The sequence below is a fragment of the Salpingoeca rosetta genome (genome assembly GCF_000188695.1).
Source record: "Salpingoeca rosetta unplaced genomic scaffold supercont1.20, whole genome shotgun sequence".
Classification (NCBI taxonomy): domain Eukaryota; class Choanoflagellata; order Craspedida; family Salpingoecidae; genus Salpingoeca; species Salpingoeca rosetta.
The window spans coordinates 538210-563468 of NW_004754914.1; the positions used below are offsets into that span (position 1 = coordinate 538210).

Here is a 25259-nt window from a genome sequence, read left to right on the forward strand (position 1 = left end):
ACACACACACACACACACACACACACACACACACACACACACACACACACACACACACTCTCTCTCTCTCTCTCTCATGTATGTACGGGGTCGTACCTGAATGCAAAGTATGCAGCAACAGCAGCGGCAGCGATGGCGCCAGCTGTCCGCAACCACGAGAGGGACCGTGACGAGATGCCACTTCCCAAACCACCATCACTCTCTCGACTGCAATTGGTCGCGGTGTGAAGGGAGAAGAAGACGCGGTGTGAGACGGCGGCAGAAGGAAAGGCCAGCGCACATGATAAAGGCAGCGAATGGGCTGGCCGCATTGCAGATGGAAGGTAGCGGGTGCCAACCACACGAGCAGACAGCACAGCAACGAAATGAAGCAGAACCAAAAGCATGAGCAGCAGCCGGGAATGAGAGCTGTTGGTGCATGGTGACGTACGGTTTTGATGCCTGATCGACAAGAGCAGCAAATGCATCGTCCGTATCACCACGTTGGGAGGACACCTGATGGGCAGCAAAGAGAAAAGGGAAAGGGAAAGGGGGGGGGGGGCGTGAGCAGTGGTCGTGGTGAGCGTGATGACGTGCGCGAACGTGTGTAAATGTACGTGTGTAGTTGTTGCATCGCAGCTACTGGCCGTTTTTGAAGGGCTTGCTCATGACGCCGTGGTGCTGTGCGACACACACACACACACACACACACACACGCGCGCGCGCGCGCGCGCGCAGATGTGCAGACCTGTACGAGCGGGATGTTGTGTTGCCTGGAGTACTCTGGCGGCTGCAGTGGGAACTGCTGTTCAACAGCAACCTCGTCCGCTTTGCATGCAAGCATGACGCAACGAGGACCGGGACGAACAACGGCGGCCTGTAGTGGGAGTATTTTTTTTTGTGTGGGGGGGATGAATGAATGTATGTGCGTGCGTGTGTGTGTGTGTGTGTGTGTGTGTGTGTGTGTGTGTGTGTGTGTGTGTGTGTCGCACCTGCAGGTCTGCTGCGTGGGCAAAGGACGAAGGATCTGTGACGTCAAAGCACAGCGCGGCAACATCGCATTTCTGGCACACACAAAACAGAAACACAAAGCAAGCAAGCAAGTGAGAGAGAGTGAGAGAGTGAGAGAGAGAGAGTGAGTGAGTGAGTGAGTGAGTGAGTGTGTGTGTGTGTGTGTGTGTGTGTGTGTGTGTGTGTGTGTGTGTGTGTGTGTGTGTGTGGGTCACAGTGCAAGTCATGGCGTCCAGTGAACGCAACGGCCAGGAGAGGAGCATTTGAGCGGTCCATGCCAAGTCCGCTTCTTACATCAGCGCAGTACGAGGACGAAATGACTTCGTGGTCGTCGCCGTTCACTGCAAACTCCCGCAGCTGCCAGCAACAGCAGCGTGCAACGTCGGGGAAACAGTTGGCAGAGCAGTGAGTTTCGTACCCTGTTCCTGTCGAACTCTCCACATACACACATGAACGCACATGAACACATACATACACACTCACTCACTCACTCACTCACACAAACACACACACACACACACAAACATAAACACACACGAGTGCATGCATCGTACAATGAGGTGGTGTGTGTCGCCGTTGTGTTCAATGCAGCCAACACATGTCCGTTTTCGGGATTTGTAGCCGAGAACAAACTGGCTGCCTGTTCGCGCAAGAGCTTTCAGCAATGACGTCTGCACACACGCACACGCACACGTCGTCGGCATGAATGTGGCGGTTGCGGATGTGAGTGAGTAAAACTGAGAGAGGCGAAAACATGTGTATGCACCCAAACGTGTGCACTTACAATCATGTTCACAGTCACTATGCATCACAACCACCCTTCTCCATGCGCATCCCCGACCTTGCCGGCCTGCTGTTTGCCGAAGATGAACAAAACGTGAACGGTTCGCGTCGACTTCCCAACTCGTCGCTCCTCCCGCCGCGCACGCGACGCTGCGATGGTGGTGATCGTGGTGTGGTGGTGATGGTGATGATGGTGGTGGTGGTGACGATTGGAGCACAAGGACGCGAGCGAGCGCAACAATACCCCCTCCACTATGAAAGAAAGAGCAGCGACTCACGTCGAATGGCGTCCTTGACAGAACCGTGTGTGTTTGTCGGCGTGCGGAAGTTGAAGCCGAGATATGCGAGTGTGCGCATGAACGCGCTTGGATCAGACCAACACAGGTATCTGCACATACAGGAAATGGGGAGGCAGTGCATGAGCTCGTCAAGCCTGCGTCCACTTGGGTGTGTGTGTGTGTGTGTGTGTGTGTGTGTGTGTGTGTGTGTGTGTGTGTGTGTGTGTGTGTGTGTGTGTGTGTGTGTGTGTGTGTGTGCAGACGTGAACTTACACCCAGAGGCTGATAAACTGTTCCAGCGTCCACTCGAGCTCGTCCGATGCCGGATACACATCGTCCTGCGCGCGCGCACACACACACACACACACACACACCACATGATCAGAGGTGAGATGATGGAGTGGCGCGCGCGCGTGTGCGCGCGTGTGTGTGAACGGATGAGTGTGCGTGCGTATGTATGTGCGGGTGTGCGTGTACATGTTGCGTGTACGTACCGCCCAGGGCACTGCGGGGCAGACCTCAAACACGCGCTCCAGTTGTTCCTGCGACAACAGCCCGCTGCCATCCTGTGAAGAAGACGTGCCATCATGTTGGTGATCGTGATGGTGGACAATGAGCAGTGGTGTGTGCGGTGTGTGAAGGTGTGTTGCGTTGCGCGTTCACGCGTGTGAGAGTGCTTGCGTGTGAGAGTGCTTGCGCGCGGCGTATACACACGATATCCAACATGACCCACCACGTCGTATTGCCGAAAGAGGCGAATTAGGAACTCCATTCCGATGGGACTGATCTCGGGGACACTGTCCTTCTCCAGCTCAAGCCTAAACACGAGCACGACACAAATCGTGTCGGTGTGAACGCACACATGTTCGTGTGTGTGTGTGTGTGTGTGAAGTGTGACAATAATGTGTGTGTGTGTGTGTGTGTGTGTGTGTGTGTGTGTGTGTGTGTGTGTGTGTGTGTGTGTGTGTGTGTGTGTGTGTGTGTGTGTGTGTGTGTGTGTGTGTGTTTGGGCGTGTGTGGGTGAGCGCACGGGGGGTGTATGTGCATGTCTGCATGTGCGGTTGTCGTGGTTTGAGGGCCTCAGCAGAAGAGACGAGCAAGAGGCGGCCCACAAGAGCGGAAATAGGGGTTTCACACACATACGCACACGTTAGACACACTCAAGCACACGTACGTTGGACACATGTACTCTTCGTTGAGTGAGAGGTCGTCATCATACCCAAACGCCCACAGAATTGTCCACCTGTGCGCGCGCACGCAAACACATGTGGGCTGATGTGACGTAGAATAAACAACAAACAAACACACACACACACACACACACACACACAACACAACACACATACACACGCACACACACACACACACACACACACACACACACACACACACACAACACACATACACACGCGCACGCATACAACACACATACACACGCACACGCACACAACACACATGTGCACCTTGTTGCCAATCATGAGAACCGGGGTCGGGGCATCTGGCGGCAGCGCGTCCGTGATGAGTGGCATCCAATATGTGCTCACCCGGATCATGCTCTCCTCGTCGTCGGCAGCAAACACAATGCAGATGGCGTCAGCCTGCACCAGCCAACAGCCAACAAACCAAAGAAAGTGAGTGACCATGTTTGTGGTTCGCGTGTGTGTTGGCGTGAAGTGTTGTGAAGGTGGGAATTGTCGACACCACCTGCGCAGGTCCGATGGAACGGCCCTTGCTGTCCCCATACAACCACATTTTCTTGCGTGACCCTCGCATGTGCTCACGTACCGCCTTGACTGCCTCCACGATGTCGCCTTCCTCTTGGCACCGCAACGAGGTGTCGCTGTCGAGTGGCCACAACAGACGACAAGCACGCAGGTACACGCACGCACGCAGGTTCGTGAGCAGAATCGGTGCATGCTTGACGTGCATGCTTGGCGTGCGCCACGGGGCGACATGCATGCTGTGGTCTGAGGCAAACCAGGTTCCCCGTACCAGACACGCACACACACGCACACACACGCACACACACACACACACACACACACACACACACACACACACACACACACACACACACACACAACTTGACGTACGTGACGGAGACGGCGACAGGTTCTCGCAGCGTCTCTGGCGGCAGTGGGATGACCTCGAGTAACGGAGGGACGTTGGGCTCATACTTGCCCGTCTGTGCAGACGTGATCAGTGTCGTCTTGCCCACGTCGCCTGAACCCAACATAAACATGTACAAGCCCACACAACCAGTGTGTGATGAGACATAGAAACCAGTCTACGACGCGTCAACTACTATGCATTGTGCACGTGTGTGTGTGCGCGCGTGTGTGCGTGTGCGTGTGTGTGCGTGTGTGCGTGCGTGTGCGTGTGCGTGCGTGTGCGTGTGCGTGAAGCACATGTGATTCAGACACACAGACACACACACACACACACATACACACAGACACACAGACAGACAGACACACACAGACAGACACACACACACACACACAGAGGCACACGTACGGTCTCCGATGAGGACAATGTCAACGTGGCTGCGCATCCTTCTGGTCACCCAGGACAACGCTCAACAACACAAAAAAAGGAACACGAACTTGCTTGTACACGGGGAGAACAAAAAGGCAGTATCCGGTGTGTCAAATCACAGACCGCCACGAGCAAGCAAGCAAGCAAGCACGCAGGAAACAAGCAGCCCCAGTGGCGGCACTCCTATCCCCAAAAAAAGAGTGTGGTAGTTGCAGTGGTACTCGTAGTGGCAGCGAGGAGCAAGGTACCACAACGATCAAGAAGTGAGACAACAAGCACAGGCAGCAGCAGGATGTGTGCCACACACACACACACACACACAAACAACAAACAAACAGCTTCAACAGCCACGCAGGACAGCCGCCAGCAACAAGCGCGGTGTGTGCAAGCAAGCAAGACCAGAGTGGTTTGTGTACACTACTTTATTTGGTGTTGATTTCCGTTGTTTACCCTGCCTGCCCTCCTCTCTTGAGCCAACAAACAAACACAAGCCACCGCCACGCTCGCACACAAGAAGCACCACCACCTGGGTGTGCGAGATGGGGTGTGGGTCCTCCAAGGCTGCTGCTGTTCGAGAGAACAACAGCCATGGCGGTGGCATGATGGAGAGTAAGCCCACGCGTGCGTCTGCTGCGCGCATGCCACAGCCAACGACGAACCTCCGTGTTGCCGCTGGCGGCGGTAGCGCGAATGGTGGCAGGCGCTTGTCTGCTCCCGCCAGCACGAACGTGAGGCTGGCCCGAACAGCGGACTCGGCGTCGCTGCGCCAGCCCACGCCCGCGGCGCTGAAGATCCATTCGCGCGGGTTCCTGCACCACACAGACAGCCGCTTCAAGCACATGATGGCCATCGGCAATGGACACGCGGCTACTGAGGCCCAGAGGAGGGAGTCCAAGCCTTACCACCGTGTCGCTGTGGACACCTCCAACAGGTACGGGTCCCTGAGAGCGTCAAAGACCAGCCAGGGATCGCGGCGGCACACCGTGGACAGCGGCGTTGGGAACCGCAGCACCGCTGTTGCTGCTGTTGCTACTGCTGCTCCTCCTCCGCCTGCACAAGTGCACGTGAGCGAAGCAGACGACGAGGAGACGGAACAAGACCGCCTTGTTCGGTTCAGGAGCCACGACACCCTCATCGTCAATGAGACCGACCCGGACTACGAGGAGTGCGTGCTGTTGGCCAAGGCAGAGATGGAGCAGCGAGCGCAGTCTGCAAGCAGCACAGATTCGACAACAAGTGGTGACAGTGGCAGCGGTGGGCGTGGTGACGGCAGCGACGCCGGTGGTGGAGGTTCCCGCAACACACAGACGGCAACAGGGACATCAGGCAACGCGGCACCCACAGAACAGAAGGCACCAGATGCACCCGCAGAACAATCGGACGCGGCAGAAAAGCGCAAGGCGCAACACGGCAGCGTCAAGAGCAGCACTGACAGCACGGAGGAGGATGATATCGGCCGGCCCGTGTACATCCAACCTCCGGTAAAGGGCGCCACCGACGTTAACACAGCAGCTGCGTCAGACAGCAGAGGGCTGACACCGTCTGCTGGCGATGCATCCGCGAACACCAAGCAGCAAGGACAGCAATCGAATGTAATTGCCGCAAACACTGCTCATGGTGCAAGCACTGACAGCAGCAACAGCAACAACAACAACAGCAACAACAGCAGCAACAGCAGCAACAGCAGCAACAGCAGCGCGGCGACAGACGCCTCATCATCGTCTGCTGCCTCCCATGTCCCGCTCATGTTCCTACACAACCCACCAACCGCACTGCCCTCTCACTCATCGTCCACAGCGCTGGCAGCATCGCTCACGTCGAGTGTGCTCAACACATCCATCACATCCGCCACCTCCTCCGGCTCGCGTGTTGTGCGGCGCGCGTCTGTGCCCGTCGACCTGGCTGCCATTGTCACGTCGTCACTCAAACCCAGGTCCATATTGCGTTCGCGTGCATCATCGGACGCCTCCTCGTCAGCGGGCAAGCAGCCGGAAATGGCGGCGATGGCACACGGCGAAGGGTCTGCAGATGTGACAGCACGTCAGCAGGAAGGTGCTGTGAGTGGAAGCACGCACACACAAGGTGAAAACCACCATCACCACCACCAAGAACAACAGCAGCAACAACAACAACAACAACAACAACAACAACAACAACAACAACAACAACAACAACAACAACAACAACAACAACAACAACAACAACAACAACAACAACAACAACAACAACAACAACAACAACAACATGATGCGCATGTATTGCCCCACATGCGTGCCGGTTTTGAGACGCAGGAAGAATATGAAGCCGCACTCACTCGTCACGTCCAGGGCATGAAGGGTACGACGGTGCATGTGCGCTGTGTGCACGTATGTGCGGTTGAGAGAGCATGCGGGCGTGTGTGTGTGTGTGCGTACATGTGTCACATTGCAATGTTCATTATTCATTGTGTTGTCAAGCTCGCCCCACTTTCAACTCACCTTTCAACAACCACCACTGTCGTGTGCAGCCGGCGAGCGGCCGGATTACAGCGAAGCGCTCGGTGGCAGCGCTGAAGAATATGAACAGGAGAAGGATTTTGAAGCCCTCATGACCGCAAACGCCGGCGGGCAGGACGCACACAGTACGTACTCACATCGTGGATGTCCACATGGCTTGATCTGATATGTATGGTGCATAGTGTGTGTCTGTGTCTGTGTCTGTGTCTGTGTCTGTGTCTGTGTGTGTGTGTGTGTGTGTGTGTGTGTTGTGTGTGTGTGTGTGTGTGTTGTGTGTGTGTGTGTGTGTGTGTGTGTGTGTGTGTGTGTGTGTGTGTGTGTGTGTGTGTGTGTGTGTGTGTGTGTGTGTGTTGCTCTTGGCAGAATCTCCCACCCACTTCGAAACGGAAGTTGGTGTGCAGGTGCCCTGCTGTTCTTCGCTCAACCCGGCACCGCGACCACCTCTCACACCACCACTACCGCCACTGCCAACGAACTCGAACGCTTTGCGTGTGCATGTATTCAGGTATCTTCTCACGTCTTCATCTGTCCGAGGAGGAGAGGGCGCTTGGACGCTGGCTTCGCGTCCTAAACAGCCAAGTAAGGGCGCATGTGGATGATGAGAAGTGGAAGAAGAGGGGTGTTCGGTGCTTATTTGCACATGCGTTTGCACACGCTCTCGAGTGGCCTCGCATGGCGTGCTCACACGTCATCAGTCCTAGAATTTGCACCTGATGCTATTGTTGCAACATGGAGCTCGCATGCACACCCCACGTCATGCATGCATCAATGCACGCATACTCATCGCTCATCACACATGACTCACATCACACGCATCACTCACATCACGATCAGGGCTTCTATGTGTATGTGCACACGGCGACGCACGAAATCTCTGGCGTGCGACCGCCCGATTATGAAGATGACGACGGTGCCAGTGATGGTGCTCAGGCATCATCATCGTCAATGGGCGCCAAGGCCGACACAGAACAGGCCGGCTCCTCCTCATCACTGTCGCTGTTGGCCGACTGGGACGTGCACGTACATGCGGACATGTGTGCCGGTGTTGTTGCGGCCATGTTCAAACACCAGCGCCAACTTCCCGTCTTTGTCAACACAGCGTCTTCGACCCACGCTGAGCTGGACTCACTTGCTGCCGAGAACAAGGTTGTGTGCATGATGCGCGAATGTGCAGCGTGTGCATGTGCAATTGCTGTTGTATGCATGCGTTGTTTGATTTGCAAAGAGATGGTATTGTTCTCACACGTGAGTGGCAATTGTTGCTTGCTCGTCAGGTCATCATCTTCGACACAGCGCCCCTTGCGCTGCCATTTGCACGGTGAGCAAGCGGCTTGCACACACATACACGCACATCCAAACAACATGAGATGTACACCGCGCGTACAACCACACACAAGCACACACACACATACACACATACACACGTGGACCGCTTCCATGAGTGTGTACATGCATCAATGAACGCTCTTTTCACGCATTCACCACTTATATGACCATGTTACACCAGAACCAAAGTCTCAGTGCCCGATGCTGTGGAGTCTGCGCGCAAGGCCCTCGTGCAAGCACGAAAAGAAGGTGCTGTTGCAAAGCGATCAATGGTTGCTTGACGTTAATGTCTGCTGTCAATTGGGGTTTCATGCTGTCATTCAAGAGCGCGCGCGTGTGTGTGTTTGTGTTTGTATGTGTGCGCGCGTGTGTGTGTAACACCTGAAGGACAAGACACACACACGCAAGACACACAAGACGCATTGTATGTGTGCGCGCGTGTGTGTGTAACACCTGAAGGACAAGACACACACACGCAAGACACACAAGACGCACACGCACACACGCAAGACACACACACACACACACACACACACACACACACACACACGCAAGACACACACACACACACACACCCACACACACACACGCACACGCAAGACACACAAGAAACAGACGCCGCAACACACTCACAACGCGATGTGGCACTGACGCGCAATCGATCCACATGCCGCAATTGTCCACCATCAAGTCACGTAGGCGTTGTCACATCTCCATTCTTTTCTGTCCATCACTCGGCTGCAGGGCTACCGCTGCTGCTGAAGATCACGGATAAGTTCCCAAACTTTAAGCGCATTTGCACCAATCCCAAGTATCAGGTGTGTGCGTGCATGTGTGTTTGTCTGTGTCTGTGTGTGTGTGTGTGTGTGTGTGTGTGTGTGTGTGTGTGCGTGCGTGTGCGTGCTGTCTGCTGCCAAGCCAAGTTAACCGCCAGCTCTGCCATCACAACACAACAGAAGCAGTTTCCCTTGGCAGCGTTGTCGCCCACAGCCACAACGTAAGACAGCGAGAGTAACCAGTCTGTGTGCATATCTGTATGGGTCTTGTTGTCTCTGCATTCGTGCTTCCATGAATAGGCACGTTTGCCCCTGCACACACATGCACATACACATGCACATGCGCGCATATACACACATATTCACATGTCCACACTCTGCGATTTAGGGCTCAAATTCGCCCAATGTTTGTCCGAGGGAAAGATGGTCCACCAACAGAAACACCGGGTAAGCACACACGGTGTTGGTTTGCCACTGCCTCGCTCCCACTGTTGCCGTGACAGTGTTGTACCTTCTCCTTTGTGGTGTGGTGCAAGCCACTTTCTCTACGCTGTTGCACTTGGCTGACAATGCAGCATGGGTCGTGGATGGGGAATTGTGTGCTGCCGTCGATATTGCCAGGTTTCGGTATCGGTCTCGTTATCACGGGGAGCTTGAAGGAATTTGAAGGCGACATCAAGGTGACTTGTGTCGCATCACTGCTCTCCTCATATGCTGCTGTCATGTGCTGAAGATTCTCACGCCCTGCATTGTTTCCGAGCATTTTACTGTACCCTTGCGTTACATCACTTGTTCATTGAGTAACACAACTTCTGTGCCGGTCATGCACACACATTAGGAGCATTTCGCGAACTTGTCACCAACCACTGTGTGTGTCCATCCGAAGGACGCACCAGTACCCATTCCCGCGAATGAGGTCGTACACACCACACATGTAAATTGTGGGTTTTCCTCCCTCGAAACATACATACACACACGACCGCTCTGCAAACGCACACACACACACACACACACACACACACACACACACACACACACACACACACACACACACACACACACACACACACACACACACACACACACACACACACACACACACACACACACACACACACACACACACACGACCGCTCTGCAAACGCAAGCTGCGCTGTCTTAAAAGACCGTGGACTCATGCTGCCAACCCAATGTATCATGCATTGGTGTACTTGTGTCTTGCAGGTTGTGAGTGTTGTTGATCGCCTCTGCCATCAAGGACAAGTACCGGTGCTCGTCAATGCAACGCAGGCAATTGATACACTCCTGGAGTATTCAGTGAGTACTCAACCACCTTCCTCGATCAGGCTTACCTTGCGCTTGAGCCTGAGAGCCACCCGCGCAACGCACACACACACACACACACACACACTCACTCACTCACTCACTCACTCACTCACACACGCACACACACACACACACACACGCACACACACACTCACTCACTCACTCACTCACTCACTCATTCACACTCACACTCTCTCACCTGCACCAGAAATGCCTGGCTGTGGACGCGTCGGAGCTGGGCAACAGAAGCGACTACGGCGCCTTCTACGTTTCAGCGAAAGAAAAACTCACGAGCGCCGTCCATCTAGGCGTTCCGCTTGTGTTGCAGTGCAAGCATTCCACGTCATCTGCGCACTTTGGTGCGTTGGCGTGCGTGTGCGTGCGTGCGTGTGCGAGGGCTGTCGTCATGTGGAACTCCTGCCTTTGTCTTTTGCTTCGCCACATCGCAATCGCTAGCACATTACTCATTTGTGTGTGCACTCGTCCGTGCACATTCGACTGCCCACATTACACAGACGCGTTGCTTGCAAACGACACCATGTTCCCCCATCAAGCCCTTCATGCCGTGGTGGATCACCAAGCCATCCTCAGCGTCACCAAGGTTGTGTTAGTTGAATTACATATCTCTACTTCTCATGCACCTTCCTTGTACGACAGCCCAACACTCCCTCACTCCCTCACGCACGCACCACTCCCTCACTCCCTCACTCCCTCCCTCACTCAATCACACATGCATATCAGGAGGGCGTGGTGCAGCGAGGGTTTGGCGTGGTTGTATCCTGTCACGTCGACGTGCCTGCGGCAAAAGGACTCCTTGGACAACACGTACCCCCACGTGCAGTGTTCATCAGCGTTGAGCCCTGACACACCACCATCAACTTTCATGATTGCCCTCTGCCCATGTTCCACCCCCCCCCCCCTCTCTCTCTTTTTCTTGCTTTTTATTTTTCTTGGCTGTGCACGTGTACGAGATGTTAGTTTACTTGTGTTTTGACAACAGCTGTCGACGTGTGCCGTCACCACACACACGCGCGCGCGCGTGTGTGTATGCGCTGAGGGAGGAAGTTGGGGTGTGCTCACTGACACATGCCCACGCGATGCGAATGAATAAACGACGCAATTCACGCACGCAGCGCAACGAGGAACCCATCATCCCGCAAATCACACGCAACACAAGAGGCACGCGCGCACTCAACAAACCCATTGGCGAAAACGTGTGACAGATTCAAGCAACCAACACCACGCCTGTTCAGTGGCTTATTCGCAAGTACACAAGGACACGAAAATCAATCACAACTAGCGAAATGTTCTCTGAGGATAAGACGACGGACGCGAGCATTACTTACATTGCTGACATCAAATATTAAGACGAGTACAGGCAGCAATAGAGGAGAGGGAATCACATGGCGAGCAAGCTTAGACAAGACGCTTGCACGTATCAAGGACACATTCACGAAGACGCTCCGCACAAACAACTCGCAGTTGCTGTGTTGCTTGTGCGGCTGTTGGTGCTGATGCATCGCATCACCACCACCATCACATGAAACGCAGCATTGTTTTGTTGTTGTTGTTGTTGTTGTTGTTGTTGTTGTTGTTGTTGTTGTTGTTGTCGGCAGTATTGGAGGAAGTTCACCTGTTAGTTGCGCTCTAAGTTGGACGACAACGCAACACAGGAGACGCAGCGAAAACACCGGCAGATCAACTGGAAGAAGAAGGAGGAGGAGGGTTCAACAAATCCCGGGCGGCACGGCCCCAGTCTTCCTCATCATCGTCCCCTGCTCCCTGGCTCCATGGAACACTTGACGCCCTACCCAAAACAGACAGTCAAACATGTGCGCATTAGAAGGTGAGCCGGAAACACAATGCAATGCACAAGTGACTCACAACGAGGCACCTATCTCATGAAGGCACATTTCTCATCACAAGCACAATTTTCGTACAGGCTGCCATCACACACACACACACATGCACGCACACACAAGCTCAGCGATAACGTACCAGATGGCCGTCTCGCGGGTGAAAAGGCCTGCGGTAGACGACGCAGTTGCGGTCGTGGACGGCAGGCTCGAGGCGGGGGCGGACGAGGTGGCAGACGCCGTCGTGCCTTGGTGCATGGGCACTGACGAGTAAAACGGGGAGCTGGTGCCCTGGCCAAAGAAAGACACGCCAGTGCCAAGGAGTTGGTCGTCGCCAATTGTAGGCACGTACGGCTCGTCCGAAGAAACCTGCGGCATCAGATTCGCCAGGCCCTCGGTCCAGGTGGCAGAGGCTGTGTAGTTCTCGTAGTCCGTGGCTGCCTCGTAGTGGGAAAAGGCGTCGTCGGTCGACGAAGCATGCGACAGCGAGTGCTGCTGATGCTGCGACTCGTGCGACGAGGAGGAGAACGATGGAACATAGGTTCCCGAGAAAAACGGCGAAGTGCTCGACGATGCCTGTGCCGACAAGCTCGTCGCTGGTTGTTGGCCCAACAACCCCGTGCTTTCAGGGTGCCCGTACGTGTACGTCGATGGTGACGACGAGGACGACGCCTCCGCAAACCGCTCCGTTTGTGGAATGTACGGCGGTGCCATCGCATACCGGGCAGGGAGGGACGGCGATGAGGTGGCAAGCCCAGCATCCGCATGTTGCATGGCGACACTCGTCGACGAAGCCAGGGATCGATCGTCCCACCCTTCCTGCATGGCCGAAGCCAAGGCTTCGCTCGGCAGGCCAAGCCCAGTGCTGGACGTGCCATACCCGTAATGGTACCTGCCATGGCTGCTGCGAAGGTTGCTGTTGGTGCTGGTGCTGGTGCTGGCAAAGGTTGCAGAGGATGGCAGTTGCTGTGGCTGTGTCTGCTGGTGCTGCTGGAAATTTTGCTGCTGGAAGTGCTGGTACTGCTGCTGCTGCTGCTGCTGCGGCGGCGGCTGTTGTTGATGAGCGTGGTGCGCGCTTTGAGTGGTGGTGGTGGCTGCCACAGGCTCCGTGTGGTGAGGGCCTTGTTCCAGGAGGCTACCGCCACCATACATTGCAAATGGGTCGTGGATGACCGTCTGCGAGGTCGACGCTTCCAGCAGGGCATCCGTGTCGCTGAAGGTGGTGCGGCTGTCGTCGTAGGAGTACAGGCCAAAGGGCGAGAAGCTTGGTGCCTGGGACGACGCGGCAGGCTCCGTGGCCATCGGCCAGCCCGTGTGTCTCGCCGCCTCCAAGCGCTCGTCCAACTGTGGTAGCGACGGCCCCAGGGCCTGTTGCTGTGGCAGTTGCGGTTCCTGGTGCGAAGTCAGAAACTGCGACTGGCCAAACGTGCCCTCGTGGAACTGCGCATGAGGAACGCCCTGCCCAACCAAGCCAGTCGTTGACGACTCAGACGCACGGGGAGGCTGCAGCAGAGATGCCTGCGGCTGTGCTCGCCCATCAGCAAGTTGGGCGTACGTCTTGGTGCCGTGTGCTGCCGGGGCCTTGTGCTGTTGCTGCTGCTGCTGTGGTAACTGGCCATCGTTGACGTAAGCGCTGGTCAAGTGGCTACCCACCGAAGCATACATGGGTGAGGGTGCGGCGTGGGACTGATCTGGTTGTAAGACGCTCTCACTGCTCGCCAACGGCTGCTGATGCCGGGTGAGAACGTCGTAGTCAGGGTCGCCAACGGCGCCTGCGGCGGGGACCTCTGTACGACCATGCGTCTGTTCGCGCACATCCTCCTCCTCCTCCGCCTCCTCGCCATCATCATCCTCGGCCTCTTCGGCCGGCTTTTCACCCCCTTCTTCAGCACGGTCAGCTGCCTTCAGGTGATGCCGCTCCTCAAAGAGGGTAAAGGCCTGGCGAATGAGGGCGTCGTGGTTTTGCACAGCAGGCAGCGCACCAGGCTGTTTGAGCGCGGGGGCTGCGCCCTGCCTGACTCGGACCCTGGACTGCCGCTTGCCTTGATGACGGCCAGCCTTCTTGCCACCAACCAGTTCAGCAGCCGCGGCAACATTACTGTTCGTGCTGCCTCGACCACCGCCGCTACCGCTGCTGCTACTTCTCCTGCCATCGTCTCGCTCGTGCTGACCAGGAGCACGCGTGATTGTGGACGTGGCAGGTTCTGTCGTGGGGCCGCTGCCGTCTGTCTGTGTTGGCGGTGGCTGCTGAACTGCTGCTGCTGTTGGTGCAGCTGCAGGTGAGGATGCATCGGTGGACGAGGAGGACGACGCGGAGGACGACGAGGGGTGACCCGGTGCGTGTGCTGCTTTGCGCGGCTTCTTCCTTTCAGTTGCGGCTGAGCGTTGCGGGACACTGGCCGCCGTCGTTTGCAAACTTGGTTCGCGCTCGCGCCCGTGCAGGGTCTCGGGCGTGCCTGGCCTCGCTTTGGACGCCGCTTGCTTGCCGGCGTGCTGCGTCTTCGCATGCTTGGTCTTCTTCCCTTTGCCTTGCTGGGCCGCCGGCGCCTTGTCAACGGGCCCCGTCAGCACGTGGCCCGCGCTATTGCCAGATCCGGCATCTGCGGCCGCACGTGTGGGTGGGAACTGGACTGGCTCATCACCGAGTGGCGGGGACGCAGAGGCTGTAACAGGAGGAGTGGACGTGCGACTTGTGCTGGTGCTTGAGGTGCCACTGCTGGCATTGCCAGACTTGCGATCGTGCGAAGCGCTGGACACGGAGGATGTGCCGCTGCGGCGTCCGCCATTGCCGCGCTTCTTTGATTTTGACGATGACTTGCCAGTAGCCTGCTTCTTGGCCTGACCACGCCGTGTGGACGATGACGAAGATGGCTGCGACGTTTGTTGCTGCTGCTGCTGCTGCTGCTGCTGCTGTTGTTGTTGCTGTTGTTTGTCAATCACTGTGGCTTGAGCGGCTGCTCTTGCTGAGGAGGCCGAGGCTGAGGCGTCGTCGGTGGGCTTGGAAGCTGACCGAGCACCACGAGCCTGGGACGGCTGCGGCGGCTCCTGCTGCTGCTGCTGCTGCTGCTGGGTGACGGTGGTATCAGCGCGGGCGGGCGCGGCAAACGCTGCTGCGCGGCTGAGGTGCATGCGAAGCGTGCCAAACCGGTACTCAATCATGGCTAGAACAAGGGCAATCAGGACAATACCGACCACAACCGTGTGCTTGAAGTACTGGGCCCACGCGGGCCCGGGAAGCGCGGCGAAGCATGGGGCGAGCATGTCCGAAGGAAGCCACGCTGTCATGGGGAAGGTGAGCTGTGACACGTTGTTGAGTTTGACGTGAAGCGAACGCCTGACGGTGGCCGTGGTGAAGTCGGGCCTGAAGCCAATGACCATCTTCTGGTGCTCGCGTGGGCGGAGCACAAACGGCTTGCACGTGAACACGGTGAATCCGTCGACGGAGCAGCCGTTGCCGTTGACGCCAATGTCGCTAACAGTGACGGGCATGTTCCCGCGGTTCACAACAGTGAAGTTGAAGATGAACGTGTGCTGAGTCTCCTGTTGGGTGAGGCCACCGGCGCGAAGGCAGTGCTGCAGGTCCTTCTCGCGCACGCGCATGGACAGGGTGCCGTTGAGGATGTGAGGCTGGGTCTTTGGGAAGCCAAACGAGCCGCGGCCGGCCTCGCCCGTGACGTGCAGCGCCTCGACAATGGTGAGGTTGTTCACGAGCAGGAGGTACGAGGAGATGAAGCCCGTGTCCTCGGGCGCAAAGTTGACGTTGATGGTGACGTTCTGTCTGGGCTCAAGCAGCAGCGCCCACCTCCGGCGCTGTGCCTTGGTGGATGCGGCGCGGCGTTCCTCCTCCGTAGCTGTTGGCGAGAGGCCAAGGAAGGTTGATGCGGGGACGAGCACAGGTCCATCAGCTTCGTCGTCTTCCTCGCCCTCGTCCTCGTCAGCTTGGCCGTGGCCGTCGGTGCGAGCGGAGGCCCAGGCGCCACCACCACTGATGCCTTCAAAGTCAAGCACCAGCGGCTGGCCGCGGGGAGCACGGGCCAGGCTGGCTGCGGCGAGCTTGTGCTTGGTGTTGCTGGCTGCGGTGAGATGCTGCCTGGCAGAGTCCGATACGCCGCCCGGGTTGCTGTTGCCCGTGCCGTCGTCCAGCTCGTCGTACTCATCGAGGTGCGGGCTGGCGAGCTGGCGCGTCTTCTGGGCGGTGCGCAGAAAGTCGTCCGGCACCTCCCCCTCTGGAAAGAAGGCGTTGTCATTGAGGCCGTCGACGCACTCGTCGCCGCAGTGGGCCCGCCGCGGCGCTGCACTGCCGCCAACGGACACGCGGTCGCTGGCAAAGCCTCTCAGGTACTCCGTGGAGTTGGTGTCCAGTGGGTATGGCGTGGAGAAGAAGACGCCCTTGTGCTGGCGCGCAGACTTGAGTTCGGCGTGGGTGACGGCCATGGCCTGCTCGAGGGCGCTAATCATGGGGCCGTCGGGAATGGCGTCCACGGGCACAATCGTCACGAGCAGCGGCATGTCGCTTGGGTTGGTGATGACAAACGGCCGGGTCGACGTCATCTTCACATGGGTCAGGTCAAAGGCGAGGTCTGGGGTGGAGAGGATGGACGGCTTCATGAGCGGCGCCTGCACGTCGATGACGTGGGGCTTCTCGCCGCTGGCCTCGAGCGTCAGGTATGCCACGACGTCCGTCTTGCTGCGGCGGCTGAGCGTGTTCCAGAGCTTGTTGCAGCGCACCACCTCATCCACATCGCCGCGGGTGAGCACGGCTGGGCGGGTGAGCGAGTTGAAGTGCCGGCGCACCTTGGGCATGTAGTTGTCTTCCTCGGGCCCCAGGGAGGCGTTGAACACAATGTGGCCAATGAGGATGTTGGTGGAGGAGTTGGCGCGGACGCCGCGAACAACGGCCGGGTTCTGGCGCAGCACCACGCGCGGATCGGTGGTGGAGATGCGGTCAATGGTGACGTTCCGGTCCGCAGGCTTGATGTGCAGCGGCACCGTCTGCGGCTGGACGAGGGGCCGCATCGACTCGGAAAACTCAATGCCGTAGTCATTGTGAAGCAGCAGCTGCCAAGGGTAGCTGGCGTTGAAGACGACGCGTGTCGGGTAAAATTGCATTGCACGGCGAGCGCCCTCGTAGGACACGGGAACGTGGATGTTGTGGTAGGTTGAGCGCAGCTCCAGGCTGCCGGTGTGCTTGCCTTTGTTCGGTGACACGGTGACGCTGAACGTGGCAATGTACCCGGGCTTCAGCACCAAGTTGAAGTCATGCTGCAAATGCACCCGCATCAGCGAGGAGAAACAACAAGTGTGTGAGCGTAAGTTGTGTGTGTATGGCTGCGGCTGTGGCTACGTGCATGCGGGTGACTCTTGTGTTGATGCGACTGTGTGTGCAACTGTGTGTGTGCGTGTGCACGCTTCTGTGTGTGTGTGTGTGTGCGACTGTGTTCGTGTTTTGTTCTATTGTGTGTGCAATCGTGGTGGCTGCTCGCAAGGAATGTTGGGTGTGCTGTCGCTCTCTTGAAGCACTGTGGCACACATGTGTTGCGGTTCGTCCCCATTCGAGTGCTTGACAGCCTTGTGGCGTCGTTGGCTCACGCAACATCACGCGCACGCACCTGATCCGAAGACACGTCGGTGTGGGACTCCTTGGTGAGGGGCTCTTGCCAGTGCGAGCTGTAGATCTTCCCGTACTCGACAACTTCCATGTGCTCTGGAGACGGCGCCACGTTGACGAGTTCCAGGCCAACCTCCGGCAAAGAGCTTGAATATGACAGCATGGATACACTCACGGGATTGGGGTTGAGCACCCGGAGTGGGCTTGTCGCCACGTTGTCCAGAGGCACAGCCCCAAACGCCACATCATCGTAACCCTACAAGAAAAAGAAAAAGAGAGGATGGAGGAAACACAAGCGTGTGTCAGCGAAGGATGGGAGTAAGAAGAGGTGTGTGCATGGAGCAAGGCAGTTGCAGATGGCAAGAATTTGGGTGTCGAAAGAAATGCAACCAGTGTGGAATGTACACGGCTCGACAACATGGGTCTGCTGTTGACAGTTCTCGGCAAGAACCGCAAGCAAACACAGGTGTTGAAGAGCTGTGGTTGTTGTGGCCTGTGTTTATACCAATGCCAGGTGGGAATTCGCTCGACAATGGATAGTTTCACGGGCGTTGTTTGTTGTTTGTAGTTGTCGCTGTAGTAGTAGTAGTAGTGGTGGTGGTGGTGGTGGTGGTGGTGGTGGTGGTGGTGGTAGTTGTTGTTGTTGTCTGTGGTGCTGCAGAAAAGTGCTCGTGGGGTACATGCACATATGTATGTGCATGGGGCGTGGGGGGGGGGGCTTTTGAAGCTGGTACTTACATCATCGCTGACGGCGTACTTGAGCATGCCGTTGTAGCTGAAAATGGGGATGGACAGTGGAACCTCGCTGGCATTAGCTGCCACGATGACGCTCGAGTGCACGTTCAGATCAGACGAGTTGGCCTGGAACGTGACATCCAGCGTGGTGGACTTGTTGGTCCCCAGGATGGTTGGCTCAAAGCCAGACACCTGTGGATTGGTGTGTGCGTGTGCGTGTGCGTGTGTGCGTGTGCGTGTGTGCGTGCGTGTGTGTGAGCTAGGTGCGTGCAAACAAGCAAGGAGCAAGCACAGGAGGTAAAAAGAGAAACGTTGACCACGTGGGTCAGCAGCCCGGACATCAACAAAAGTTCAACGAGTGGCCGTCAGAAATTCTAGAGCTTAAGTTGGTGGTCCATCGAAAGTCGCACATAAATGCTCATTCCGTCACCCAACATGTGGTAAAGTTATCCTCACACGGCCACAAGCAGCGAGAGAGAGAGAGAGAGAGAGAGAGAGAGAGAGAGAGAGAGAGAGAGGAGGAGGAGGAGGAGGGGGAGGAGGAGAACGCAAGAGGCAGGGAGGACAGGACAACTCATGTCAAGGAAAAGATATGGATTGCACGCATCAGAAATTCTAGAGCTAAGTGTTGGTGGTCCATCGAAGGAGGGTACCGGAGTACGCCTGCCTCCGTCACCCAACATGTGGTAAAGTTATCATCAATTGCTCGTGCACCCACCCCAACAACGAGAGATGGGGGAAGGGAGAGAGGGAGAGGGAAAGGCAGAAACGAATCGCGTTCAACGAGCCGCGAGAGGAAGGAGCCACGTTGAACATGAGCTGTCGCGGGTGAACGAGCTACATTACATAATAGGCGTACCTTGAAGATGCTGGAGATTGAGGCGGGCACACGCGCTTCCGACAGGTTGACGGGGAAGGGGAGCGTGTTATGGATGGTGAAGCTTCGGGTGTCTGGTTCAAACGGCGGGCCGCTCACGAAGAAGCTCGAGTTGAGGTTGGGCAGGTCAAGCGAGCCCTCGGCGTAGTCAATGTGGAAGGGCACCTCCAGCAGGCGTGTTCTGGAGTTGTCGCGTGAGGTGATGTACTCCACGGCGAGGGCGCCTGTGTACACACCAGGCGACTCCACAAGCCGGGCAGACGCAAGGCTGATGGTCGCCACACGACTCCACACATCTACAAAACGGCAAAACCACACACACACGTGCATGTGTATGTGTATGTGAGTGAGGACAGCAGGAAGAGCAGTCCAGAACAACAATTCAGTAGACCGCAAGGCAAGAAAATGAAACGGGAAACGGGCAAGCAAGTCCAACATCAGGCACACACCAGCACACACACACACGCCCATCGCGACGTGAACAGCGTGAACCACAACAAAATAACGGTGGTGGCATCGTACATGGCTTGAGCTGAAGACGCTCGCGACGGTGGTGGACAGTGACGTGGGGGCAGTTGATGGTTGGATCCGTGGCTTTGTGACACCGCACAACGCGGATACCACCAATCGTGGCCACCGCCGCCTGTGTTTGCAACACAAAACAGCGAGGGAACGCAAGTCAAGCGGGTGAGAAACCACAATCGCGCGTGTGCAGACACAGTACGCAAACACACGCAACACCAGAACATGGGCGTGAGACATGCCACAGGCGCTCCGCTACGTACGCTCTTTGAGTCCTTAAACAGGAGCTGGAGCGGCCTGTGCCGGCGCGGGTCGGACCGGTACACGATGGAAAAGTCAAGGCTGTCCCCAGGCCCATAAAACAAGCCATCATCTGCGCGCAGGGGAGGCAGGAGGTTATGAGTGAGGCAAGCGGATTGACGTCGGCAGACGAAGCACGCATGAGTGGAGCAGAACGTCATGTGGACGAGCAAGGGAGGCTTGCTGACAAGCAACCCATGCACCATATGGTACGGACGAACAAAGGCACAAAACTGCAATGGTTCAAAAGCACGCGGGGAAGCACCTGAGGAGATGTCAATCTCCACGGGGATGATGGCGTTGTCATGCGTATGGTTTGTGCGAACGTTGATGTACCCCTGTGCCCACAACACGCATCGCCAAAGGACCAAGGAAAAACGCCACATGGAGTGTGAGAAATGCGGAGGGAAGCTTGGAGGGAAGCAGCACATGCAGCGGCTGCTGGACAAGGTTAAGTCATCGCGCAGTGGTGCGTGCACACGAGGATGTTTGAACAGATAAACACACAGACAAAATCAAGAGCATGCAAGCAAACACACAGACGTGTACGTGTACGCGGGCGAGTCAGCGTTGGTGATGGCAACTCACAGAGACGTAGGGGTTGACCTCGGAGGTGACCACGGCGACAATGAGAGGCTTCATGCGAAATGGCTCAATCTCCCACACCTTGTCCGAAATCTAGCAAACGGAAAAAGCCAAAACAGGGGTACAAGTTTCAAGCAAGGTGGAGAAAATATTGTTGGCACCACGTAAATGGGGCACAGAGCTCACGCAGTACACGAGGCACACCAACACACCCACACCCACACACGCACCTGGACGTCGCCATCGGTTTTGTCCAGGAAGAGGGCGTTCATGTCAAGCTGAATTTCCTCTGTGCTCGAAAGCACCTCTTCGACCTTGATAGACAGCACAGAGGCAGACAGGCAAGTGATGGCGAGGCACGCAGGAGCACAACCATGAGGGGTTGTGTGCATTCACAAACATATTAAGCGAGGGATTTATGCAAATGTGCGCACACGTTAATGCACACACACACACACACATGCACGCAGCTGGTCGAGTGTGCTGGCGTTGGTGTGTTGCACGTGTGCCTCGCTCACCTTGATGGGAAACGGGTGCGGGTTGTAGAAGAGGATGGGTTGAGCCAGACGAAGGTGGCTTGGGATGCGCCCGTTAACGTATGGCCGCAGGCCATTCGGGTTGCGCACGCTCGTCCCGGTAACCTTGAGACGGGCGAGAGCGAGGACAAGTGTGGGTGGGGGGGGGGGAGGATGAAGCAGTCAATTAGCTGGCGGCTGGTCACAAAGAAAGCAAGCTCGGCCATCATATGCACGAAACCAGCACAAGCATACGCACACACACACACACCACGCAGGCACGCATTAACACACACGCGCGCGCGCGCATGAATGACTCACCTCAAACTTGAGGTCGCCGAGGGATGTGCTGATGAGGATGGTGCTTTCGCTGCGACCGAGGCTGCGACCAAGAAACACGATGGAGAAGGTGGTGTTTTCCCCGGGCGGGATGACCTCGCGCGCAAACCATGAGGCATGCACATCGTTGCTCTTTGAGGAAAGCGACAACAATGTCAGCTCCGAGCGGGCGTTCACGTTGACGACAACAACTGTGGATTGAACAGCGCGACAAAGCGGCCTGTCGAGCGAGAGAGAGAGTGTGTGTGTGTGTGTGTGTGAGTGTGTGTGAGTTGAGCGGGCGGAGGGGTGGCAGTGGTAAGAGGCGTACAAGAGTGAAATGAGCGGGTGGGAGAGGGAGAGAGAGGGACAGCGTGGATTGCACTGCAACATGGAGCGATTTGACACAACAATGGGGGGCAGTGTGCAGGGTTGCAAGAACAAGAACAAGGAGAGAAGCAGAAGGGAGGCTGTTGTCGACAGTCGATGCATGGGAACACAAGAATGAAAGTTGAACAAGAGCAATGCGAACAATGGCAACGCACTGGTCTCCAAAGTCGACAGTTGGCGGGACAAGGGCGGGTAGGGATGCGCCACTGCTGGCAGCATCGGTCACAAACTGATGCTGGTGTTCCGTGGCAGTGCCGGTTGAGGCAGAGATGGAGTGGCTATAACAGGGGAGAGAAGGATGACAACGGCAAGAGTTGCGTGTGAACGTGTGTGTGTGTGTGTGTGTGTGTGTGTGGTCAGTGAACAAGAGTCGAGAGCAATGAACAGTGGTGTTGTGAGAAGACGGGGTTTGTGAGGGCACGCAGCAGCATTCGTTCCCCTGTACTCACCTGTGCTTAAAAAGGGTTCCATAAGAGAGGTCCATGCCCTCAGAGGACGGCGACAAGACTGGGTTTGTTGTGTAACATGGAGCACACGCGGAGTGAGTGGCAAAGCGAGTGGAATGGCGTTTGTGGCAAGCACCCAGGCACCAGCATGAGGGGGCATGATAAGCAACAACAACAAAAAGCCAGTGACCGAGAAGCTGGTGTGAGCTGTGGTTGCATGGGTGTGCTGGTCAGTGAGCGTGGCTGCACAGGTTGGTGGACTGACAAACAGGAGCACACGAACGAACGAACGAACGAACGAACGCACGCACGAACGAACGAGCGAATACGAGCGAATGCGAGCCGGCGAACAACGGTGAGGAGCGAGCACTTACGCCATCCAGGGTGTGGACCAGTTGTGAATGCTGGCACGGCCATCAGCATGGTGAGGAAGAGGACGAGGATGACGCGCCCCATGGCGGCGACAACCGCTTCGCCCATGAGCGCGCACGCGTACTTGTGCAAGCGAGCAAACGCTGCTCGACAAGAGTCAAGCCTGCCCATATTGGGTGTGCGTGTGTGTGTGTGTCGACAGGGAAGCACAAATGAATGAACGAGCGCGAACGAGCAAACGAATGAGTGAATGAATGAATGAATGAATGCATGGTGACAAACAACAGGGGTAGTAAAGATGTGGCATGAGCATGGGCGCGTGGCACGCGGGTTTTCGCGTGCACAAGTTGCCACGCGTGCACGCTGCCACGTGGACCACGTGCATGCACGTGGCGGGCGAAGCAGGTGCATGGCAAGGCAAGTGCAACAACTCCCTTTCCACAAGAGCCACCAGCAATCACGCGGCCCAACCGACCTTTTGAGTCAATTGCAAGGTGTCGACCACACAGACCAAACAACCAGGAGAAGGAGACAACGAAGAAGGACAATCGACAAGAAGAAGACAAAGACAGAACAGACAGGCCGGGAAGGCTGGTTTGCTGACACCAAAGCAAGGAAAGACAAGGAAACGACGAGTGGAAGCAAGCTGGCTCGGCAGCAGTTGTGGTGCTGGTGCTGTCACCCACACAGACACCCACAACAGCAGACGCGACAACAGACAGAACGTGTGGAGGGCGGTTACAGTTGATTGGAGAAGGAGAGGTGCCCCAACGAGACACGAGCAAGCAGAGCAAGCAGGTGGTCGTGCTTGAAGTAGCAGCTGTGGTTTGTGTGTTTATGGTGGTTGACACCAAGAACTTGCAACGAGATACAGAAAAAACAGGCAGGCGTGCGTGCGGTGTGCGTGCGTGGCTTGAGCGAGGCAGGGCGAAAATCAGCCATGATGCCATGCGAACGTCCCGTTTGTTGCAAAGGAGGTAAATTTTTCAAGGGCAATACGTACTTTTTTGCATGCTCTTCCAATTTGCATCCCAATGCCATGCAATTGGCAAAACCACGAAACACAAACAACGACGACGACGAAGAACGAACAAGGAGAAGAGTGAGGAGAAGCAAAGAGGAGCGTGAGAGAAGGGGACACACCCACCACAGCAGCAAACAAACAAACACAACGCACACGTTGCACACGGACGGACGACAAACGCCATGGCTGGGGTGGATGATGATACTGCGCTTGCGTTTTGGGTTGCAGAGGAGAAATCCAACGCAGCCCAGGCCGGTCAGGCCAGAAGAGCAACACACGGTGAGAGCGTGTGTGTGTGTGTGTGTTGATTGTGTGAGTATGTGCGTGCTGATTGTGTGTGTGTTGAGTGTGTGTGCATGTGCATGTGTCTGTATGTGTATCTGCATGCGCATGTATGTGTGTGTGTGTTGTTTGTGTGTGCAATTGTGACAGATTTGTGTGTGTGTGTGTTGGTCGCTTTTGTGTGGAAACAGCGCACACTCATCTGCACTCACGATTGGCTTGTGTTGATTGTTTTCTTGTAGCAACGGAGGCACAAGAGCTGTTCACACTCGATTCAAGATTTCTCTTCACCCTAAAGGTGAGAGGAGGTTGGATTGTGTGTATTGGCATGTGTGTGTGTGTGGGGGGGGGGGAGTTGGACAGCTTGTGCATGCTTTTCCATCATCACACAGCGCATGCACACAGCACACGCACATTGCCCCTCTGCTTGCTCTCACACTTTCTCACACACACACACACACACACGCACACACACACACACACGCTTGCGCGGTGTGTTGCAGTTCCTTGGACGGGTGTCTGGTGTGCGACGATCAGGGAGTGAGCTGATTGAGTACATTGATGAGCAGAAGCTTCAAGGCAACGTAGCACACGTGGCAACTGCCCAGGACGCCGTGCGCATGTGTCTCACACGCTACGGTGTCAAAGTCACGGACATCAACGAAGAGGTGCGTGTGTCGAAGAGGGCAGAGAGTGAGAGGGTGTGTGTGTGTGTGTGTGTGTGTGTGTGTGTGTGTCTGTCTGTGTGTGTGTGTGTGTGTGTGTGTGTGTGTGTGTGTGTGTGTGAGCGCGAGATTGAAAGAGAAAAAGCCATACCGATCCGCGCGAAAGCAACGATCTCAAAAATACAAGACGCACACACGCATACACACATGTACACACACTCTCTCTCACGTACCACTCGCACACACACGCAC

At 56.3% G+C, this 25259-nt stretch overlaps 4 protein-coding genes across 4 annotated transcripts in view; 2 read left to right on the plus strand and 2 right to left on the minus strand.

Annotated features, from left to right (window-relative positions):
* Positions 1 to 74: 74 nt before the first annotated feature.
* PTSG_07615 (uncharacterized protein) lies at positions 75 to 5002 on the minus strand (the record flags this gene model as incomplete). The annotated part of the gene is made up of 15 exons (XM_004991355.1): positions 4569 to 5002; positions 4145 to 4274; positions 3837 to 3891; positions 3507 to 3649; positions 3226 to 3294; positions 2785 to 2869; positions 2546 to 2617; positions 2325 to 2389; positions 2052 to 2161; positions 1832 to 1923; positions 1285 to 1347; positions 972 to 1043; positions 728 to 856; positions 431 to 495; positions 75 to 207 (listed from the first exon to the last, which is right to left on the minus strand). Exons 1-15 carry the CDS (start codon positions 4603 to 4605, stop codon positions 75 to 77), a joined length of 1320 nt encoding a protein of 439 aa, XP_004991412.1. The 5' UTR covers positions 4606 to 5002.
* A 126-nt stretch (positions 5003 to 5128) lies between these two features.
* Positions 5129 to 11441, plus strand: PTSG_07616 (uncharacterized protein; the record flags this gene model as incomplete). Its single annotated transcript, XM_004991356.1, has 17 exons — positions 5129 to 6206; positions 6387 to 6641; positions 6699 to 6926; positions 7096 to 7209; positions 7590 to 7663; positions 7919 to 8230; positions 8359 to 8402; positions 8592 to 8659; positions 9155 to 9228; positions 9367 to 9407; positions 9575 to 9633; positions 9808 to 9866; positions 10025 to 10102; positions 10411 to 10503; positions 10721 to 10871; positions 11028 to 11113; positions 11254 to 11441. 17 exons carry the CDS (start codon positions 5129 to 5131, stop codon positions 11374 to 11376), a joined length of 2937 nt encoding a protein of 978 aa, XP_004991413.1. The 3' UTR covers positions 11377 to 11441.
* A 769-nt stretch (positions 11442 to 12210) lies between these two features.
* Positions 12211 to 23308, minus strand: PTSG_07617 (uncharacterized protein; the record flags this gene model as incomplete). The annotated part of the gene is made up of 15 exons (XM_004991357.1): positions 23039 to 23308; positions 22668 to 22725; positions 22374 to 22496; positions 21832 to 22069; positions 21514 to 21636; positions 21226 to 21309; positions 21005 to 21088; positions 20676 to 20748; positions 20374 to 20483; positions 20111 to 20231; positions 19571 to 19884; positions 18715 to 18903; positions 17978 to 18232; positions 12511 to 17630; positions 12211 to 12319 (listed from the first exon to the last, which is right to left on the minus strand). The coding sequence occupies exons 1-15, from the start codon at positions 23205 to 23207 to the stop codon at positions 12211 to 12213; spliced, it is 7170 nt and encodes a 2389-aa protein (XP_004991414.1). The 5' UTR covers positions 23208 to 23308.
* A 740-nt stretch (positions 23309 to 24048) lies between these two features.
* Positions 24049 to 25259, plus strand: part of PTSG_07618 (uncharacterized protein) — a gene marked incomplete at its 3' end in the record, with an annotated part of 1700 nt that continues 489 nt past the window's right edge. Inside the window, exons 1-3 of the mRNA XM_004991358.1 lie at positions 24049 to 24339; positions 24585 to 24640; positions 24846 to 25010. Coding sequence (XP_004991415.1) covers positions 24243 to 24339; positions 24585 to 24640; positions 24846 to 25010 — 318 coding nt within the window. The 5' untranslated portion in view covers positions 24049 to 24242. The remainder of the gene's footprint in view (positions 24340 to 24584; positions 24641 to 24845; positions 25011 to 25259) is intronic.